This window comes from Pituophis catenifer, unplaced genomic scaffold, assembly GCF_029215685.1.
Source record: "Pituophis catenifer annectens isolate HBS135680 unplaced genomic scaffold, rPitCat1.0.hap2 SCAF_15, whole genome shotgun sequence".
Taxonomy (NCBI): Eukaryota; Metazoa; Chordata; class Lepidosauria; order Squamata; family Colubridae; genus Pituophis; species Pituophis catenifer.
This window is the reverse complement of record NW_027256895.1, coordinates 1,218,451-1,238,217: the sequence shown is the minus strand read 5'-3', so window position 1 is coordinate 1,238,217 and position 19,767 is coordinate 1,218,451. Positions and strand designations below refer to the sequence as shown.

General features: G+C 47.0%; 1 protein-coding gene across 6 annotated transcripts in view; it reads right to left on the bottom strand.

Moving 5' to 3' along the window:
* Positions 1 to 18,415, bottom strand: part of NLGN2 (neuroligin 2) — a 36,583-nt gene extending 18,168 nt beyond the window's left edge. For 2 of the 6 annotated variants that reach the window (XM_070954649.1, XM_070954651.1), the window contains exon 1: positions 17,950 to 18,307. In XM_070954649.1, the coding sequence (XP_070810750.1) occupies positions 17,950 to 18,070 (121 nt within the window). In that variant the 5' untranslated portion in view covers positions 18,071 to 18,307. Of the gene's footprint in view, positions 1 to 6,943; positions 7,006 to 7,104; positions 7,145 to 9,894; positions 9,952 to 16,730; positions 16,781 to 17,945 lie in introns of all 6 variants that reach the window. The other 4 variants (XM_070954650.1, XM_070954648.1, XM_070954646.1 and 1 more) reach the window with 4 other exon arrangements.
* Positions 18,416 to 19,767: the final 1,352 nt, after the last annotated feature.

The following is a 19,767-nucleotide window of genomic DNA, read 5'->3' as shown; positions in this document are numbered from 1 at the left end:
AGAGATTGCAGAGGAAGGGATTATAAGAGAGTAAGCAGGCCACAATAGGTTTACATATTAAAAAAAGAATGCATTAGTGCTAGGGAATTCTGGGAGTTGAAGTCCACAAGTTACCAAGGTTGGAGACCCCTGGTATAGAGGATCTCATATCTGCTTTCAGTTGTCTTCTAATTCTGTTAAGTCATTAATGGGAGGGGTCTTCAGTTGCCCCCATGTGACAATAGAAGAGACCAAAAAGAACATCTTCCTAGGTAGGAGAAGCATCCCACTTCTGCAAACATCTGTTGGGGAGACATCCTCCCCTTGTGGGTATCAGATGGAAACCAGATGTTTTAATGTTGTCATTAAAACATTCAGCGCTTAACTCTGACCTGACATGAGTTTCAGGTCACCTTCTCTATGTATGGTTTCATCCCCATTGTTCTTCCTTGATGCCTTCTGAAGCAATGTTGAGCAAGCTGGACCAACACAGAGGCAAGAAGACTTCCTAAAACTGGGCACCAAGTTCCCCAACAATAGTCCTTCGGTAGAATCTCAAAATGGAGAGTGACGGGTGGACTTCAACTCCTAGAATTCCCCCGGCACTAATGCATTCCTTTTGATCCAGTTTACTCTCTTCTAATCCCTTCCTCTGCAATCTCTCCGCTTTAGGGGATAGGAGGGAAAAAACAGGCATGGCTGGCTGGGGAATTCTGGGAGTTGAAGTCCACCCACCTTCAGTGTCACTTGAGGAGAGTGACGGGGAGGATCCCAAGATCTCCATCCATTAGATAAAACGTTCGGGCCACATCACATCAAGAACATCACGAGTCACTTTCTGTTCTGGACGGATTTCTGCTGGATCGTCTCCAGAAGAGGCTAATCAGGCAGACGCTTCTTGGAATTTCCCCAAATCTTCCATCTCCGACACTCTACATTTTCATCACGCCTCATTATCAGGGCTGCTTTGCCCAGAAAACGTGGGGGGGGAGAAAGGAATCCCAATGCAGGCAGTCCTCGAGTTACGACCACAATTGAGCCCAAAGTTTCCGTAGCTAAGCGAAGGTGAATTTGGCTCCATTTCTGCGACGTTTCTTGCCAGCGTGGTTAAGGGAATCACTGCAGTTGTAAAGTGAGTAACACGGTCGTTAAATGAATCAGGTTTCCCCCTTGACTTTGCTTGTCAGGTCGCAAAAAGGGGGATCACATGACCCCCCCTCCTCGGGACGCTGCAACCGTCGTAAGTATGAACCAAGTGTCTGCCAAGTGTCTGAATTTTGATCATGGCTGCAACAGTCGTAAGTGTGAAAAACGATCAGTCGTTAGTCCTCGACTTACAACCATTCATTTAGTGACCATTTGAGGTTAACAATGGGACTGAAAATTGTGACTTATGGTCAGTCCTCACATTTATGACCATCACAGCATTCTCACGATCCCGTGATCAAAATTTGGGGACTCAGCAACTGGCATTTATTGATGATTGTTGCCACATCCTGGGGTCACATGATCGCCATTTGTGACTGTCGTAGCTGGCTTACAACATGGAAAGTCAACAGAGGAAGCCAGATTCCCTTAATGACCATGTGATCCACTTAACGACTGCAGTGATTTCCTTAACAAATAGCAAAAAGAGTCATAAAAGCTGGTGTCTCGCTTAACAACCGTCTTGCTTAGCAACCGACATTCTGTCCCGATGGTGGTCATAAATCGAGGACTATCTGTGCATACAATCAAGGAAAAGTTGCAAGCTCCTCCTTCTTTGGATGGCTGAAGAAAACTTGAAATATTAATTCCTTCAGGCCAACCGTATTTTGCCCTCTGCGGCCCATTTCAAAGAAGGGTGGTTTCTTTAAAATTGTGGTTTGTTACAACAAGCCAGGATTGAACTGTGGCTTTGGAGTCTGGCCTGCTCTGAAACCACCGTTTTAAAAGAAACCACATTCCGGTTCCATTCACGGCTGAAACTTCCAGCTTCCTCTTCGAGCGAGGGGCTGAAGCTGAAGAGGACTGTGATGTTGTGACTTGGTTGTGTGAATGGGTCCTTGTATGCACCTGAGGGATGCACTGGAGCCTCCTCTGCCTTGTTTGCTAATTTTAAGGCTGGGATTTTGTCGGGAAGCAGAGAGGCCGCTAACATCCGGAGTAAAGAATCTACAGCAGTCGGCAAGTTTAAGATGGGTGGGCTTCAACTCCCAGAATTCCTTGGCACTAATGCATTGCTTACTCTCTTATAATCCCTTTCTCTGCAATCTCTCCTCTCCAGGGAGTGATGGGGGGGGGAAAACAGGCACAGCTGGCTGTGGAATTCTGGGAGTTGAACCCCACCCATCTTAAAATTGCCAAGGTTGAGAAACACTGCTCCATAGTGATGCCATTTTGGGGAGGGGGGTGAAGGGAGGAGGAGCAGGGTTAACCACCTGTTCAGGTGGTTACCCCCTCAGAAACTAGCATGGGAAAATGTATGTAGGTTGAAGGTTTTTCTTCCTATGATGGCTGGGAATTTACCAAAAATCCTGGACCACTTTTCTTTATGGGTTGAAAGACCCCCCAAGAGCTGCACCTGAAACTCCTTCCATGAAGATATAAGTAGGCAGAAAGCAACTGACCCCCACTTCCCCTCCTCCCATTCCTTCAATCCACTCAAAAGGAAACGTAGCTGATCTGTAAATCAATACATTCAGCCAATTTTATATATCTATGTAGATAAATGATAAAGACAGTGGATACATGATAGATAGATAGAGTTAATGATAGATGATAGATAGATAGATAGATAGATAGATAGATAGATAGATAGATAGATAGATGATAAAGATAGATATAATGATAGATAGGCAGACAGACAAACAATAGATATTAGATAGATAGACGATAGATGGATGATATATTATAGAGATAATAGATAGATAGATAGATAGATAGATAGATAGATAGATAGATAGATAGATAGATAGAAATATAGATAGATAGATAGATAGATAGATAGATAGATAGATAGATAGATAGATGATAAAGATGATATAATGATAGATAGGCAGACAGACAGACGATAGATATTAGATAGATGGATGATAGAGATAATAGATAGATAGGTAGATAGGTAGATAGGTAGATAGATAGATAGATAGATAGATAGATAGATAGATAGATAAAGATAGATAGATAGATAGATAGATAGATAGATAGATAGATAGATAGATAGATGATAGATATAATGATAGATAGGCAGGCAGGCAGACGATAGATATTAGATAGATAGATGATAAATGGATGATAGATAGAGATAATAGATAGATAGATAGATAGATGATAAAGATGATATAATGATAGATAGGCAGACAGACAAACAATAGATATTAGATAGATAGACGATAGATGGATGATATATTATAGAGATAATAGATAGATAGATAGATAGATAGATAGATAGATAGATAGATAGATAGATAGATATAGATAGATTGATTGATAGATAGATGATAGATATAATGATAGATAGGCAGGCAGGCAGACGATAGATATTAGATAGATAGATGATAAATGGATGATAGATAGAGATAATAGATAGATAGATAGATAGATAGATAGATAGATAGATAGATAGATAGATGATAGATAGATAGATAGATAGATAGATAGATGGATGATAAAGATAGATATGATAGATAGGCAGACAGACAGACAATAGATATTAGATAGATAGATGATAGATGGATGATAGATGATAGAGATAATAGATAGATAGATATAGATTGATAGACAGTGTGTGTGTGTGTATAAATAAAATGGGGGGGGAGAGAGAATGGTTAGATAGATTGGATGGATGGATGGATGGAGAGAGAGAGAGAGATGATAGATAGATAGATAGATAGATAGATAGATAGATAGATAGATAGATAGATAGCAATAGCACTTAGACTCATATACCGCTTCACAGTCCTTTCCAGCCCTCTCTAAGTGGTTTACAGAGTCAGCCTCTTGCCCCAATAATCTGGGTCCTCATTTACTGACCTCAGAAGGATGGAAGGCTGAGTCAACCTTGAGCCTGATGAGATTCGATCTGCCAAGCTGCTGGCAGCCGGTGATCAGCAGAAGTAGCCTGCAGTGCTGCATTCTAACCACTGCGCCACTGGGGATCATAGATAAGATAGATAGATAGATAGATAGATAGATAGATAGATAGATGCGATGGATGGATGGATGGATGGAGACAGATGATATAGATAGACAGGCAGGATGATTGATGGATGGAGATAGATAGATAGATAGATAGATAGATAGATAGATAGATAGATAGATAGATACAATGAATGGATGAATGGTTGAAGGGAAGATGGATAGATAGATGGAATGGATGGATGAATCAGGTTTCTGACCGATGCCCTAATAAAAGCAGGAGCCTCAAGCCAGTGATAGATAGGTCCAGTGGTGGGTTACTCCCGGTTCGCACCGGTTCGCAAGAACCGGTAGTAAAAATTTGTAGTAGTTCAGAGAACCGGTAATAACATTGGCTGGCCACGCCTCCAAACCGGTCCCCAGCCCAGTTGCCGCTCGCTTACCTCGCCGACCTCATCAGAGGCTTTTTTTTTTTTTTTTTACTTTTAAAAGCATTTTTTTCTACAACCTCTTCGGCTGAAAAAATGCTTTTAAAAGTTAAAAAAAAGCCTCTGATGATCATGCGGCTCAGCTGGGATCATCAGTGTCTTTTAAAAGCATTTTTTCTACAACCTCTTCGGCCGAAGAGGTTGTAGAAAAAAAAATGCCTTTAAAAGCCTCTGTTGATCCCAGCTGAGTTGCCTGATCGTCAGAGGCTTCTAAAAAAAAAATGCTTTTAAAAGTAAAAAAAAAAAAAAAAGGCTACGCCCACCATCACATTACCCACCAAGCCACACCTACAAAATAAGCCATACCCACAGAACCGGTAGTAAAAAAATTTAGAACCCACCCCTGGATAGGTAGGTAGGTGGATGGATGGATGGAGACAGATGATATAATAGGCGGACAGACGGGATGATTGATGGATGGGGAGATAGATAAAGATAGATACAATGGATGGATGGATGGTTGAAGGGAAGATGGATAGATAGATGGGATGGATGGATGGATGAATGGAGGACAGATATAGATATTGTCAGGGTTCCGACTGATGCCCTAATAAAAGCAATGTCAGGTTTCGAGGTCGTCTCAAATAAATTGCGTTTCAAACAAAGTCTTTGAAGGAAAACTCCTATTTATTAAGCACGACATTCTAAATCTGACTCCATCGAAGCCAACACTGACTTCCAGACCCAAAACCCTCCCTTTCTGTTCCCCACTCCCCTGCACTCATTGGCCATCTTCCAAGTCACTCTACCCCTAACCTACTGCTCCAGCTCAAAGGAATTTCCCCCCTCCCATCCCATCTCCTAGGGGATATTATCTCCAGGGAAAATAAGTAGGTGAAAAGTCAAAAGTCCCTTTCCAGACGCCTCCGCTTCTCCTTCTTATGTCAGCACTAGAGTAAATGCAGCTTGAAGTGCTGACATCCAGGAGCCTCAAGCCAGTGACAGAGATAGAGATAGAGATAGAGATAGAGATAGAGATAGAGAGAGAGAGAGAGAGAGAGAGAGAGAGAGAGAGAGAGAGAGAGAGAGAGAGAGAATGATAGGGGGGAAGACTCTTCGGCATCCTCTCTTTTTTCCCCTCTCAGCCTGAAATAATTTTGCAGATCATATAATTTTGAAATAAGCCTCAGCTGACCCTCCCGGACCTTCTCTCCTGCGGCAATTACACCCCTGTGGACAAGGAGGATAGAAATATATCCGGCAGTGTATTTTGCCTTCCTTTCACAACTCCTATTTAACACCTTTTATTTTTTTAAAGAAAACACCTTTCCTTTATTTCCATCCTTTCTTGCCTTCCCACCACACCCTGGAGTGCTGGGGGGGGGCAGAGGAGTGGCAAATGACCCTCAGGCCTAAGCCAGGGTCTTTGGGCGAGGGGGCTTAGGGCCCGATCCAAGCCATACACACAAACACACAAGCATCTCTTGTGCATCTCTTGGAGGCAGGGGGGAAAAAAAACCCTGCACAGCTGCACCAACTCCATAATCCTAGGACAAAGCGATCGCCTGGATTTCGGAGAGGTTTTTGTTTTGGAAATTTCACAGCCCCACCTCCTTCTCTCCCCACCCCGCCTGCCTGCGGAAAAGCACCTTTCGGGCTCTGGATGTGAAACGCGGCACGGCCCCGTCACACATTGTGTGCTACATGCTACAAACAACACCCACGCTCTGAAACTGGAGCGCCTCTCTCATCTAATTCAGTGGGATTAACCCCAAATCAGAGCTTAAACCAGAGGGGGGGGGAATCACTGGCTAAAATATCCCTCCTCCTCATCATCATCAGTTGGAAAATCAAGTTTCTAGTCCTGGTGAGGCAAGCCAGTTGATGTCATCAATTGCTGGCTCTAAAGTCCTTTTTTTGTGATGTGGGTAAGCACATAATCACACTAACTTGGTTAAATCATCCCCTTTGGCCGGGGGGGGGGTGGAAAGAGTGGGTGGGTGGGGTGGGGGAGTAAAGCATGCCCCCCCAGGTTTTGTTGAGAGTATCCCATCAGCCCTTGCGGCTGAAGAGGCCTGGCAAGGCTTCGTGACATCATTAAGCCCCTCCCACTGGCCAGGTAAGGGGCAATCCGTATAGCTTGACCAGCACAGCCAATCGGTGCTTAGGGGCTTATCCTGGGCTGCCTGGCCATGCCAGCGAGTCCTGTCCTGGAGAGGCTGGCTTTGTTTGGCAGCTGTTCTTTCTCTCCGGCTCTTTGGCCTGGAGGACCGGGTGGGCAAAATGAATTAGCTGGCAGGGGCATCCCCACAATAGAACTTCCTTCCTTTCCTCCTTCCTCTTTTTTTAATCTTCGTTCATTTCTCTCCTTCCTTTCATCCTCCTTCACCTTTTCTTTCCTCCTTCCTTCCTTCCACTTTTTCTTTCCTTTCCTTCATTCCTTTCTCCTTCTTTCTTCTCACTCCCATGTCCTTCCTTCCTTCCTTTTATCTTCATTCATTTCTGTCCTTCCTTTCATCCTCCACCTTTTCTTTCCTTCTTCCTTCTCACTCCCACATCCTTCCTTCCTTCCTTCCACTTTTTATTTCCTTTCCTTCCTTTCTCCTTCCTTCTTCTCACTCCGTGTCCTTCCTTCCTTCCTCTTTTCTATCTTCTATCATTTCTCTCCTTCCTTTCATTCTTCTTTTGCTTTCCTCCTGCCTCTTTTCTTCCTTCCTTCCTTCCTTCCTTCCAGTTTTTATTTCCTTTCCTTCGTTTCTCCTTCCTTCTTCTCACTCCCTGTCCCTTCCTTCCTTCCTTCTTTCCTTCCTTCCTTCCCTTTCTTCCTTCCTCTTTTTTATCTTCATTCATTCCTCTCCTTCCTTTCATCCTCCTTCCCCTTTTCTTTTCTCCTTCCTTCCTCTTTTCTATCTTCTATCATTTCTCTCCTTCCTTTCATTCTTCTTCCCTTTTGCTTTCTTTCCTCCCTCCCTCCTTTTCCTCAGTGACGAATCTCATTTTGTAATGTCTGTCTCTCTGTCTGTCTGTCTATCTATCTATCTATCTATCTATCTATCTATCTATCTATCTATCTATCTATGTATCAAAAAGCGCTTTGCAAATTCAACTGGGGGGACCTCAATGGAAATCCTGCTATTTGGTCTACGAAAAAAACCCCACTTCAGCCCCAGCCTCTTCCGATGAAGATCAGGGAGCCGAAGACTCTTCCTCAACAGTCCCCTCCCATCCACTGGAGCAGCCCCATTCCCCTTCCATAAATCGAGGACCTCCTGTTGGGCCTCCAAGTTCCCTTGCTCCTATCCAGCAGGAAAGAAATTCAGCACATTTGCTGGTGAAGCGCCTCGGCGGTTGCCAATTAAGCAAACAGCCCGAGGCCCCTAAACCAGCTCATTCTACTCTGCTCCTGGCAGGGAGCCTTGTGTGATGCTGGAATTTCCTCCCGATCCTGCCCTGTTCTAAAGTCTTGGCTACTTTAAGGTATTTGGTAAGTTTAAGACAGGTGGACTTCAACTCCCAGAATTCCCTGGCACTAATGCATTCTCTTTTTTTTTATACGTAAACCTATTGTGGTAAACCTGCTTACTCTCTTAGAATCCCTTCCTCTGCAATCTCTCTGTTCTAAGGAGTAGTAGGGGGAAAAAAACAGGCTGAGGAATTCTGGGAGTTGAAGTCCACAAGTCTTAAAGTGGCCAAGGTTGGAGACCCCTGATCTAGACCCAAACATTTCCCAGGAAAATTGGAACTTCCTTCTGAATCGCAGGTCCAGCGGTTACGCACCTGGCGAAGAAGCCCATCGTGCAAATTCCCATCGGGAAAGTCGGCCTTGGATTCTTTCAAGATGTACAATCCACACAGGACCCCAACTTTGGTGGGGTGCTGTGGGCAGATCAATCCCCTCACTTTTACTATACAGGACCCACAACCCTTTCGTCCAAAATTTCTCAAAAATGGTTTCCATGATGCTGCATCTATCCTGGTCCTTCAGGACAGACGCAAAGCCTTTGAAATGTTTACAGGTTGGGTCAAGGATGCAAACATGAGGAACGAACGTCCCCAGGAAGGAAAAGAGATTCCTCTTTCCAGTCAAACCCCTTTCTTCCCTTCTTCCTGCCCCCTTCCTTTTAAAACTTTCTTTTTATTTTTACAAATTCATGGTTGACTTGGTTAATTCTCCAGGAAAATCCGCCTTAAATTACAAACACAGGCTGAAAGAATATTTCACCTCCTTACTTAACAGGCAGTCCTCGACTTATGTCCACGATGGTGAGTGGAACCTCCATTTTTTCCCTAACTGAGGAGGTCATTAAGTGAGTCACACCTCATTTTACGACCTGTTCCTGTTTGGGTTATTAAGCGAATCTTGTTTCCCTCTCCCCGCTGGATTTCGCTTGGCAGAAGCCCCCTGGAAAGATTGCATAAGGGCGATCACGTGACCTTGGGATGCTACAACTGTCATAAGTACATGCCAGTTGCCAACACTCAAATTGTGACCACATGACCAGAGAGATGCTGCAAACAAGTCTAATAATAAATAAATATGACTTTTTTCGTCACAATCTCAAATGGTCGCTAAACAAATTATTGGTAAGTTAAGGACTACCTATACATGTATACTGCTGTTTAGTGACTGCTTGAAGTTACAACGGCCCTGAAAAAAGTGACTTATGACCGTTTTTCACACTTATGACCATTTTTCACACTTATGACCATCGCAGCATCCTCATGGTCACATGATTCAAAATTCAGACGCTTGGCAACTGACTCGTATTTATGATCGTTGCAGTGTCCCAAGGTCATGCAATCAATGGGGAACCCGGATTCACTTAACAACCGGTGACTCACTTAACGACAGTGGCCAGAAAAGTCATAAAATGAGGCAAAACTCACTTAACAACCACCAGCAACCAAAATTTTGGGCTCTATTGCAGTCGTAAGTCGAGGACTACCTGTACTGTTCCCACACCCAGCTAAAGCACTTCTCTTTTTTTTTTTAGCAAAAAATCTGCTAAACCCCTCTGTCTATTGATCTACTTGGATAAAGGCCTTTTTTTTTCCCTTCCCAAAAAATGGGGAGATAGAAAAAAAGAAAAGAAAAGCTAAAGAAAGAAGGAAACTGAACCACTGGTGAAAACGGAAGGTTTTTTTGCAAAACAAGAAGGGGTTTTTTAGTTCGAAGAGAAGACCAAAAAAAGGAAAAAAAAATGGGAGTGGAGTTGGCCAAAATTCATACGGTACGTATATATTTCATTTGTTCTGGTTTTTATTTAAAAAAAAAAAGAAGAAGAAGTTAAAAACCAAAAACGAAAAAGGAAAATATTTTTCTGATTTTAAAAAAGAGCAAGATTGTGAAACATGCAGAAAAAAATACCTTCGTCTGGAGTGGGATTGTTAGCTGACGCTTCCTCACGCTTTTTCGTGAGCGGACCTATGGACAAGAAAAAAGAAGAAAAAGGAAAAATGGGACAGGGGGAAAAAAAGAGAGAGAAAGATCAAGAAAAAAAAAGAAATTGGTTTTTTTTTTTTTTTGGTGCATCAAAAAGGGAAAAAAACATTTTTGTCTTTTAGCAAAATACAAACAATTTTTAAGGGCTGGCTCTTTTTTATTTTTTTTTTTGGTTCGTTCGTTCGTTCGTTTCATTTTCCGGAATTCCGTATCACGTGTGTTTGCTTGTGTGCGAGAGCGATTTATTTTGTTTTATTTTTATTTTCCCCCACCAGAAAAAATAAAATAAAAATACGACACGGAAACGCACGAAGCTGTGAAATGAAAGGTTGGTTAGAGAGGAAGCAAATCGGGCGATCGCGGACGGTTAAAATTTGGGGAATGCCTCGTTTGGAGACCCCCCCAAGAGTGGGAAATGAAGGCCCGGATCCCGAGTTCCAATCCTACCCCCTTTTTTTTTTCTCCCTAGCTTTGCATTTCACAAGAGGTGGAACAGGTAGTCGTTCAACCGGGGTGGAAACATCTTATCCATATGATTCGTGAGTTGAAAAGGCTGCACCGCTTGGATTCCCTGCCTGGCGTTGTAGGATTAGGCCAGAGATCTCAAAACTTGTGGCCACTTTAAGACTTGTGGACTTCGACTCCCAGAATTCCCCAGCCAGTTCTTTTTTTCCCACTTCCTTGACTTCAAGATATATTACGTCTACTGCATTCCCTCCGTCTATTAAGCCTTTTCAAAAAAACGCGATAAAGGTTAGTCTAGCCACAGTTGTTCTTGTCCTCTATCCATGCTGAATTCTGGTAAACCCTGGCCGCTGGGGAATTCTGGGAGTCGAAGTCCACAAGTCTTAAAAGTGGCCACGTTTGGGGACCCCCCCTCAATTAACCAGTCCTGCCAGGAGGACACTGGGAGAACAGACCCAAGGTTTAATGGAAAGGAGGCCACAATTTGGGACTTTTGCTTAGGGAAAAAGCTGGATTATTGGGGTACCAATAATGCACAATTAATAAATAATGTACAATAGTGTACAATTGCAGGCCAGTTGTGCATGCAACACACGTAGATGCAGCTGCAGTGTGGGCCAAACAGGCTGCTCGAATTGCGGAAGGGAGTAAGCCCAGAAGGGCCCCCCAGAAAGATGGACAGGGGTGGTTTATGTAGTCGCCTTCAAAATTGGGAGAAGCTTCTACAAAGGTCTCCATCTCTGTCTCAACCCTCAGCCCCGCTCCCAAAAAACCCATCCAAATCGATGGGAAACTGGGTGGTCTCCAGGACCCCTCAAAATGACCCATACATACACACCCACAATTTGTCTCTCTCTTTTCTGGGGCCTTCCACACAGGTCAAGAGGCAGAGTAGTGGTCCTTCAACTCTTCCAACACAGCTCATCCCTGGTTCGAGGACTTCAAGCTGTTACCTTCTCCAGCCAGGGAAGGCAGTGGAGGATGGGTATTATTACTACCTACTGGGATGGGAAAGGTGGACCGATACAGAAGCCAGCAAGGGGCACGTCTGGATGGCCCAGAGGGGACCTCAGGGGAAGGGGGAAGGGTACGAATTTTCCCCCGCCAGCTCTGTTGGCCAAGCGGTGAAGGGTTCAAATTCTCCCCAAGCTCCGTTGGCCAAGTAGGGGGAGAGGGTCCCCTTCCTTTCTCTGCCTTATGTGGGAATGCTGGAGGGTGACCTTAAAGCAAGAAGCTAGTGAGAAGAGGGGGGAGAAGGAAAAAAGCAGAACCAGGCGCAAGAGAGACCTCCAGGCTTGGGACCAACTCCTGAGCCCCTCACCCACCCCCAAGGACCCACCCCCATCATCCTTTCCAATTGCCCTACTGTTCCTTTCCTCCCACCGCAACCCCCTTTCCCCCCAAATCCTGGGAATTGTAGTCTTTCTCGCTTTTCCCTTTTCCGAACTGTAATTCCCAGGGTGCTCCGATTGGGACATAGCTCACAGGTCATGTCCCACCCTACTCTGCTGGCCTCCAAGTTCATCCCTTCCAGATGTGCTGGACCGCAACTCCCATCGTCCCCCACACCGAGGGGGGTTGGGCAACCTGGGGAAGGGGCTATCCTTCCTTGAACCTGCGAAAAAGACCCTCTGGATCCCATTGAAAGGAGTTCAGGTAGGGAGGGGTCCCCAAAAGGTCCATTCGAGGGATCTACTGCGCACACCTGAGCAATAAACCGGATTTACCCTGCAATGCTTTGATTTTATTTAAAGCTATGGAAAAACACAGTGAATCCCAAAACCTGTTTTATATCACATTTTTGCAAATTGCAGCTGGAAGAATCGGGGGGGGGGGGGTATTTCCTTATAATGGGGGGGCGTTTTGAGGGTAGAGTAAACAAACCCCTCCACTTATAATCGTTCAAAGTTACGGCATTGAAAAAAGTGACCTGTGATCGGTCCTCGCGCTTACGACCATATATTTATCTCGTATTTATGATGGTGGCGGGGGTCCCGGGGGGGGTCATGTGATCCCCTTCGATGACCTTCCGACGAGCAAAAGTCCACAGGGAAACCAGGTTCGCTTAACAACCACCGTGGTTCACGGGGCTCAATGGTGGTCATAAGCCGAGGACTCCCTGGAAACTCTTTGGGGATGGAGGAGTTAGAACGACTGAGTGGAAACTTCCTTTTAGGGCAGGGGTCTCCAATTTTGGCGATTTTAAGACTTCTGGACTTCAACTCCCAGAATTCCTCAGCCAGTACGTGCCTGTTTTCCCCACTCCTACTCCCTAGAACAGAGAGATTGCAGAGGAAGGGATTATAAGAGAGTAAGCAGGTTTACCACAACAGGTTTACATATAAAAAAAGAATGCATTAGTGCTAGGGAATTCTGGGAGTTGAAGTCCACAAGTCTTAAAGTAGCCCCTGTTTTAGAGACCCTGGCTTCATCTGCCAATTATCCCCCACCCCTCGACCCCAATTAATTACTTTTCCTAGAAATACTTGGAAAACCGCAGCCCCCTCCCCACCCCACCTCTCCCTTTCCTGGGGAGGGAAACTAAAGGCCCCTCTTTCCCATGCAGATTTATGTAGATTTATGCTGCCTCTCCTCTTTCCCCAGCCCTCCCCCTGCCTGAATCTGGGAGAGGGGCTGACTTTTAATTAAAGGGGGAGAACATCCAAACTAATTCCCAGTCAGCAGCAAACAAGGTTTCTTTAATGGCATATCATACCAGGGAGGGATTTCGGAGGTGGGCCGCATCTGTGTTTTTCCCCTGACTTGACTAAGCAGGAATTGTGGGAGGGGGAGAAGGAAAGGGTGGGGGGGAAGAAGAACCCTGGAAAAATATTTTATCCTGTCTTCTGCACATCTATTTCCCCTCAGAGGACGGGAAAAGGGAAGGGGAGGGGAGGAAGGAGGAGGAGGAGGAAGAGGAGGAGGATGGGGAGGAGGAGGAGGGGAAGGGAGGAAGGAAGGGATGGAAGAGGAGGAAGGAAAAAGGAAGAGGAGGAGGAGGAGGAAGACAGGAGAGGAGGAGGAGGGAGGGAGGAAGGAGGAAGAGGAGGAAGGAAGAAGGATGGGGAGGAGCAGGAGGAGGAGGGGAGGAAGGAAGGGATGGAAGAGGAGGAAGGAGGAAGGAAGAGGAGGACAGGAAGGAGGAGGAAGGAAGGAAAGAAAGAGAGAAGGAAGGAGAGGAGAAGAGGAAGGAGGAGACTGAGGAGGGGGGAGGAGGAGGAAAGGAGAAGGAAGAGAGAAGGAAAAGGAGGACAGGAAGGAAAAGGAGAGGGGGAGGAAGAGGAAGGAAGAGCAGGAAGGAGAAGGAGGGGGAGGCTGAATCTGGAGCCCAACCCTGCAATCGCCCCCTCCCCTTTTTCCAAATTAAACCCATTTTTCACCTGGTGTAAACTTGCTCAGCCTTTCTTTGGTTCACGTCAGCAAAAATCATCTGGCCTGCCCTGCTTTCTCTCTCTCTCTCTCTCTCTTTCCTAACCCCCCCCCGCCCCATGCAGGAGAGGCGTGTTGGGGGGGGAGAAAGAGGGCTCTGCTGCCCCCCTCCCCAATCAGGGGAACCCCCCACTTCCTCACACCCCTTTGATGGAGGGGGCAGGCAGGCCCCCAGAGGGAGGTTTTCCTGCAACAAGCATCAAGGATGAGAATCTGCAAAGGGCTGGGGGGGGGGGCAGGGGAGGGGAGGGGGGGCAAAGAGGGGGAGAACGGGGGGGAAGAGATTTGGGGGGGTGTCTGCACCCCCACCCCCATCATCATCAGCAAAAAAGGGAGACTCGGCTGTCTTGTTTTGCCGTCTCCCGATTTCGTTTTTGCTAGAGCTGGGGGTTTTTTTAATGCAATTTTTCCCCTGTTGCCAAGGCAACCTGACTTAGCAGTACCGCAAAAGAACGGGTGGAAATTGGGGAGGGGGGGGACACCCTGCCTGGAGGAAAGGAGGGGAGGAAGGGCTCACGCGGCTGCTTCGAAGCCAGCCCTTACCCGGAGTCCTCCGCTTACCACGGTCCGTTTAGTGACCGTCCGAAGGTACGATGGATGGGGGGGGAAAAGCGATTTGAGGGCCGAAGTTCACACTTAACAACAGTCGCAGGATCAGGGGATCAAAATTCGGACGCCTGGCAACTCGCATTTACGACGTTCACAGGGGGGGGGGTGTCGGCCGATCCCCTTTTGCAACCGTCTGTAGGGAAGCCAGATTCGCTTAACGACCACGTTGCTCATTTAAAAATTGCGGGCGTTCCCTTCACGAGGGTGGCGAGGAAAGGTCGTAAAACAGGGCAAAGCTCAAGTTAACCCGTGTCTCGCTTAGCAACGTAAGTGTTGGGCTCCGTTGAGGTCGTAACCTGAGGACTAACTGCATTAATAATAATAATAATAATAATTTTAAATTTTGTATTGTTATGTATTTTAGTTCTGGCTGTGCACCGCCCTGAGTCCACTAGGAGAAGGGCGGTATACAAATTGAATAAAATAAATAAATAAATAAATACAATGTTTTTACAATAAATATGTTTTTATCTGGCTGTACACCGCCCTGAGTCCCTTGGGAGAAGGTGCGGTATATAAATTTGAAATAAAATAAAAATAAAATAATAAATAAATAAATAAATAAATAAATAAATAATAATAATAATGTGTCAATGATATTTGAGATCCATTTTTAAATGTTCAGTTGACTGAGTTTCATGTTTAATGAATAAAAGTATATAATAATAATAATAATAATAATAATAATAATAATAATAATAATAGTAGTAGTAGTAGTAGTAGTAGTAGTAGTAGTAGTAGTAGTAATGTAGGGTTTTTCCTTCCTAAGCAGGGGGTTGGACTAGAAGACCTCCAAGGTCCCTTCCAACTCTGTTATTTTAATCTATTCAATAATAATAATAATAATAATAATAATAATAATAATAATAATAACTCTGCCCACCACCGACTTCCACGCAAACCCTGATATTTTCCCACGCTCTGGCCAGGATTAGATGTCACCCCGAAGGTTTTGGGGGCTGGGGAGGGAAGGAGGGAGACCTCCACCCAGCCGAGCCCAAGGGGGGGGGGGCCGAGGAAGGAAGGCAGATCCTGTCATCCTCCTTTGTGCCATACGTGTGTGTGTGTGCCAGGAGGGGAGGGGGTTTCCTAGCCAGCATTCCTGTCCCTGGGGTGGTAGAGACCCCACTCATCACCCGTCTTGGCAGAGGAAGTTCAGGTGAGTGTGCATTTTTGCACACGTGCGTGCAAAGAGAGAGACGGACTGGCATTTGCGCCGGATTTCACCATGCAGCCTGCAAAGCCCAAGGAAGACTTTACCTGTTGGGCTGCTGCCTGCTGGCTTGGAGGGGTTTTGCGAGCAGAGAACCCGACCCTGTTTTAGGGGAGGGGGCTTGAGTTGCTTATTGCCTAACAGAGTTGGAAGGGACCTTGTAGGTCATCTAGTCCAACCCAACCCCCCACCCAGCAATCCAGACAGGTTGGTGTGTCGAGATCCGAAACTGGCACCAGAATTTGTGGATGGGAGATATTTGGGGGGCACCGGAGGGTTCAGAAAAAAAGGGGGGCAGGAAATAGGGGAGCAGCTGCCTAATTAAGGGCGGCACCCCAAATGAGAAATAAATGAATACAGGTAGTCCTCGACTTACAGCCGTTTGTTTAGTGACCGTTTGAAGTTACAACGGCACTGAAAAAAACTGATCGATGACCCGGTTTTCACACTTAATGACCGTCGCCGCATCCCCATGGTCGCATGATCAAAATCCAGATGTTTGGCAACTATTTATTTATTTTATTTTTTAAATTTTTATACCGACTGACTCGTAGTTATGAAGGTTGCAGCGTCCCGGGGTCACACGATTCCCTTTTGCGACCTTCTGACCAGCCAAGTCCCTGAGGGAAGCCGGATTCATTTAACGACCGTGGGACTTACTTAACAGCGATGTGATTTTCCCAACAAAGGGGGAAGGCTTGATTCGTTTAATGACCAGGGCAAAAACCCCTCCCCCCAAAGGTGTTAAAATGGGATGCAGCTCGTTTAGCGACTGCCTGGCTTGGCCATGGAAATCCGGGTTCCAACTGTGGGCGTAAGTCGAGGACTGAGGGTGTGGGAGAGTAAAATCAGGAGTTTTAGAAAGGGAGAACAAAGGGGGGAGAGGAAGAGGAAGAGGAGGAAGGAAGAAGTAAGGAGAGTTTATGGGATCTCCAACTAGGACATTCAGTTGTCTTTAGGTAGTCCTCGATTTATGACCATTTGCTCAGCGACCGTTTGAAGTCATTCCCTTCCCAACCGGCACCTCTTGCCCCCTCTCTTTTACCACCACCTCGCTTAGTGACAGAAATTATGTCGCAAGTCTTCAAGGTAGTCCTCCACTTATAACCACAACCGCGGTCACAGATCTCCATGACCGTAGTACGCCGGGACAGTTGCAAGTCCGAGGACTTCTTTTTTTTCCAGCACTGTGGTAACTTCCAAAGGTGGCTAAAACAAACGGTCATAAGTTGAGGACTGCCTGTGGGGGATAGTCCTCAACTTGACGACGGCGATGACGCCCCAAAGTTTCTGCAGCTAAAGCGAAACATTTTTTTTAAAGCCCCATTTTTTTTGCCCTGTTGTACGACCTGGCCCCCGTTGCAAAGTGAATCGCCGCAGTTGGTATTTTAGTAATGTATCCCACGGTCGTTAAGCGAAACTGACTTCCCCCTTGACTTTGCTTATTGGAAGATCGGAAAAGGGGATCGTGTGTTGGACACCCCTCACCCCGGGGACACTGCAACAGGCATAAGGACATGCCAGTGGCCAACTCTCTGAATTTTATTCACATGGACTGCACGGTCGTAAGTGTGAAAAACGGTCCTCGGTTACATTTTTCAGTGCCGTGGTAACGTCGAACGGTCACTGAACGAACGGTTGTAAGTGGAGGATTGCCTGTAAAATCCAGACAGGTTTTAGGAGCTGGTATGCCATGGACCACAGCTGTGGAACCTTCTCAAGAAGGTTGTGGCCCCTCCTGGACCCCTCGAGATTGAGCTGAAAGAAAAGAGAGGAGGGGTCCCCAATGAACCCAAACTGGCCAAGCTGTGCTTCTGTGGGTTCTTTCACGGAGGGGGTCTCCATCCACAGTTTGCAAGCCCCACCCCAGATACTCCCCCCCCAAAGAACAGGACCTCCTGCCATTTGGGGTGCCACCTCCCCTGGGCCCATCTGCAGAGAAAGAGAGAGAGAGAGACCCTCATTTTCCAGCTGGAGAGACCCTTCCCCAAGAAAAGGGGGCTTCGTTTGCCTGCTGGAAGAAAGCTGTTGTGCCCCCTCCTCACCCCCAAAGAAAAAAATGAGGAGGGCACCTCTTGGTCGAAGAAGGGATGAAGTTGGCACACTGGGTCGGGTTGCAGGTGGGACAATTCAAACGGGGAAAGAATTGAGAAAAAAGAGGAGGGGGGGCTTTGGTAGGGAAGACCTGCGGGACCGAGAAGGGTCCTAAGAACCCATCAGCCATGCCCACCCACCGCCTGTGCCCACCCTTGCCCGCTGCTTACCATCCTCCATGGGGACGTAGACGTTGAGGTACAGGCAGTCTTCGCTTTGATTCTGGACGTAGCCGGCTACGATCTCCAAATTGTCGGTGAACCAAACGGGCAACATGATGGCGGGCAGCATGCCGTGGATATTCTGCGGGCACACCGGGGCAAAAGCTGTGGCATTGCGCACCTCGGACCAGGAAGCCGGCGCCTCGGGCGGCTGGAAACGGCGTTCGCCGACAGGCGGCGTGGCGTAAGGGATGCCCAAGTACTGCACTACGGGGCCGAGGATCTCGTTGTTGAGGCCTTTCTTGATGCCACGTAGCTTGCCGTAGTTGGTGGGCACCACGGGGTACTTGTCTTCGGGCTTCTGCCCCGAGAGGGGCGACGGGCGCAGGGCCAGCCCCAGGAGCCAGAAGAGGAGAGCGGAACCCGGCCGGACGTTCAACATCCGGCGGACGAAGCTCGGAGACGAGAGGAACATGGTGGCCGGAGAAGGTGCCAGGTCCTTCACAAGCGGGGAGAGAAAGAGTCAGAAGTGGCCGACCGGAACAGAAGCAGCACCAGAAGAGGAGGAGGAAGAAGAAGTAGGCCGGAGAGGTTGCAGCCCGAGCCCAGAAGTTGAGGAAACCCAGCCGTCCTAGCAGGAGAACCCCAAAAATGTTCTGGCTGAAATAGGACATCTGTTGCGTTCCATGGTGGGTCTGGAGCACCACAACTGCCAGCGACGGGGTCTGAGAGAGGCACCTAGAAGTCCAGGGAGGGGGAAGAGAGAGAAGTGAAGTTGTGGGTCAACCAGAAGTAATAAGAGAAAAGGCAGCAGGTAGGAGGAGCTGGTGGACCCAACTGCTTTAGAAGAAGAAGAGATGACCTTCTCAATCTCTGCTGAAGAGGTCCCCTTTCCCCAGGAAACCTGTTGAGACTCCCCCCCACAAGTCTCCCAACCCCAAATCTCATTTCGGGGAAACAGACCAGTGTGAGCAAAAGTGTAGGAGGGCTTAACGGGCAAGGCCAAGTTCTCGTGGTGGACTTCCAAGATGCTGAAGGCCGACCAGCATCTCATAGGGTTTCAGTTCCAAGAAAGAGAAGAGGGAAGGACCATGTCTCCATGAGGAACCCAAGAGTACCCCACCATCAGGCCACAGCGTGGAGCAATACACATCAGGGTGGATTCCTCAACCTTAAGCAAAGCATCCAAGGTCCACCTAAAGGATTCCAGAAGATCCCTCAAGAAAAAGAGGGAGGAGATGAGAGATCAGGGGTCCCCGATCCAAGGAGAACCCATAACTCATCCTGTGTTGGGGAAGGGCACCCTCCTCGTCGGTCTTCACCGTATGGGGACATCCCAGGAGATGTGGAGATCTCAAGATGTTCTTCTTCTGCCCTGAGGACACCAAGATGGGACTCTCCTGGATGAGGAGATGTCCCAAGCTCCAGGGTCACCTTTAACCAAAATGGCCCCTGGACTGGAAGGACAAAGGAGGTCTCCAGGTGACTCACAGTTAAGACCAACCCACAGGGCTCCTGTCTTATACAGGGAGTCCTCGACTTATGACCACAATGCCCCCCCCAAAAAAATTCTGTCGCTAACAGTTCTTCAGTAAATTATGCCTTCTGTTTTGACCTTTCTTGCCATGGTTGTTAAGTGAATCCCTGCAGTTGTTAAGTGAGTCACACGGTCGTTAAACGAATCTGGCTTCCCTGACTGACCCTGCATGTTGGGAGCCGGCGGGGAAGGTCAGCCTTTGGGGATCACGTGACCCTGGAACGCTGCAACCGTTCTTGAACACACACCAAGCGTCTAAATGTTCACACTTACGACGGTCGTACATATGA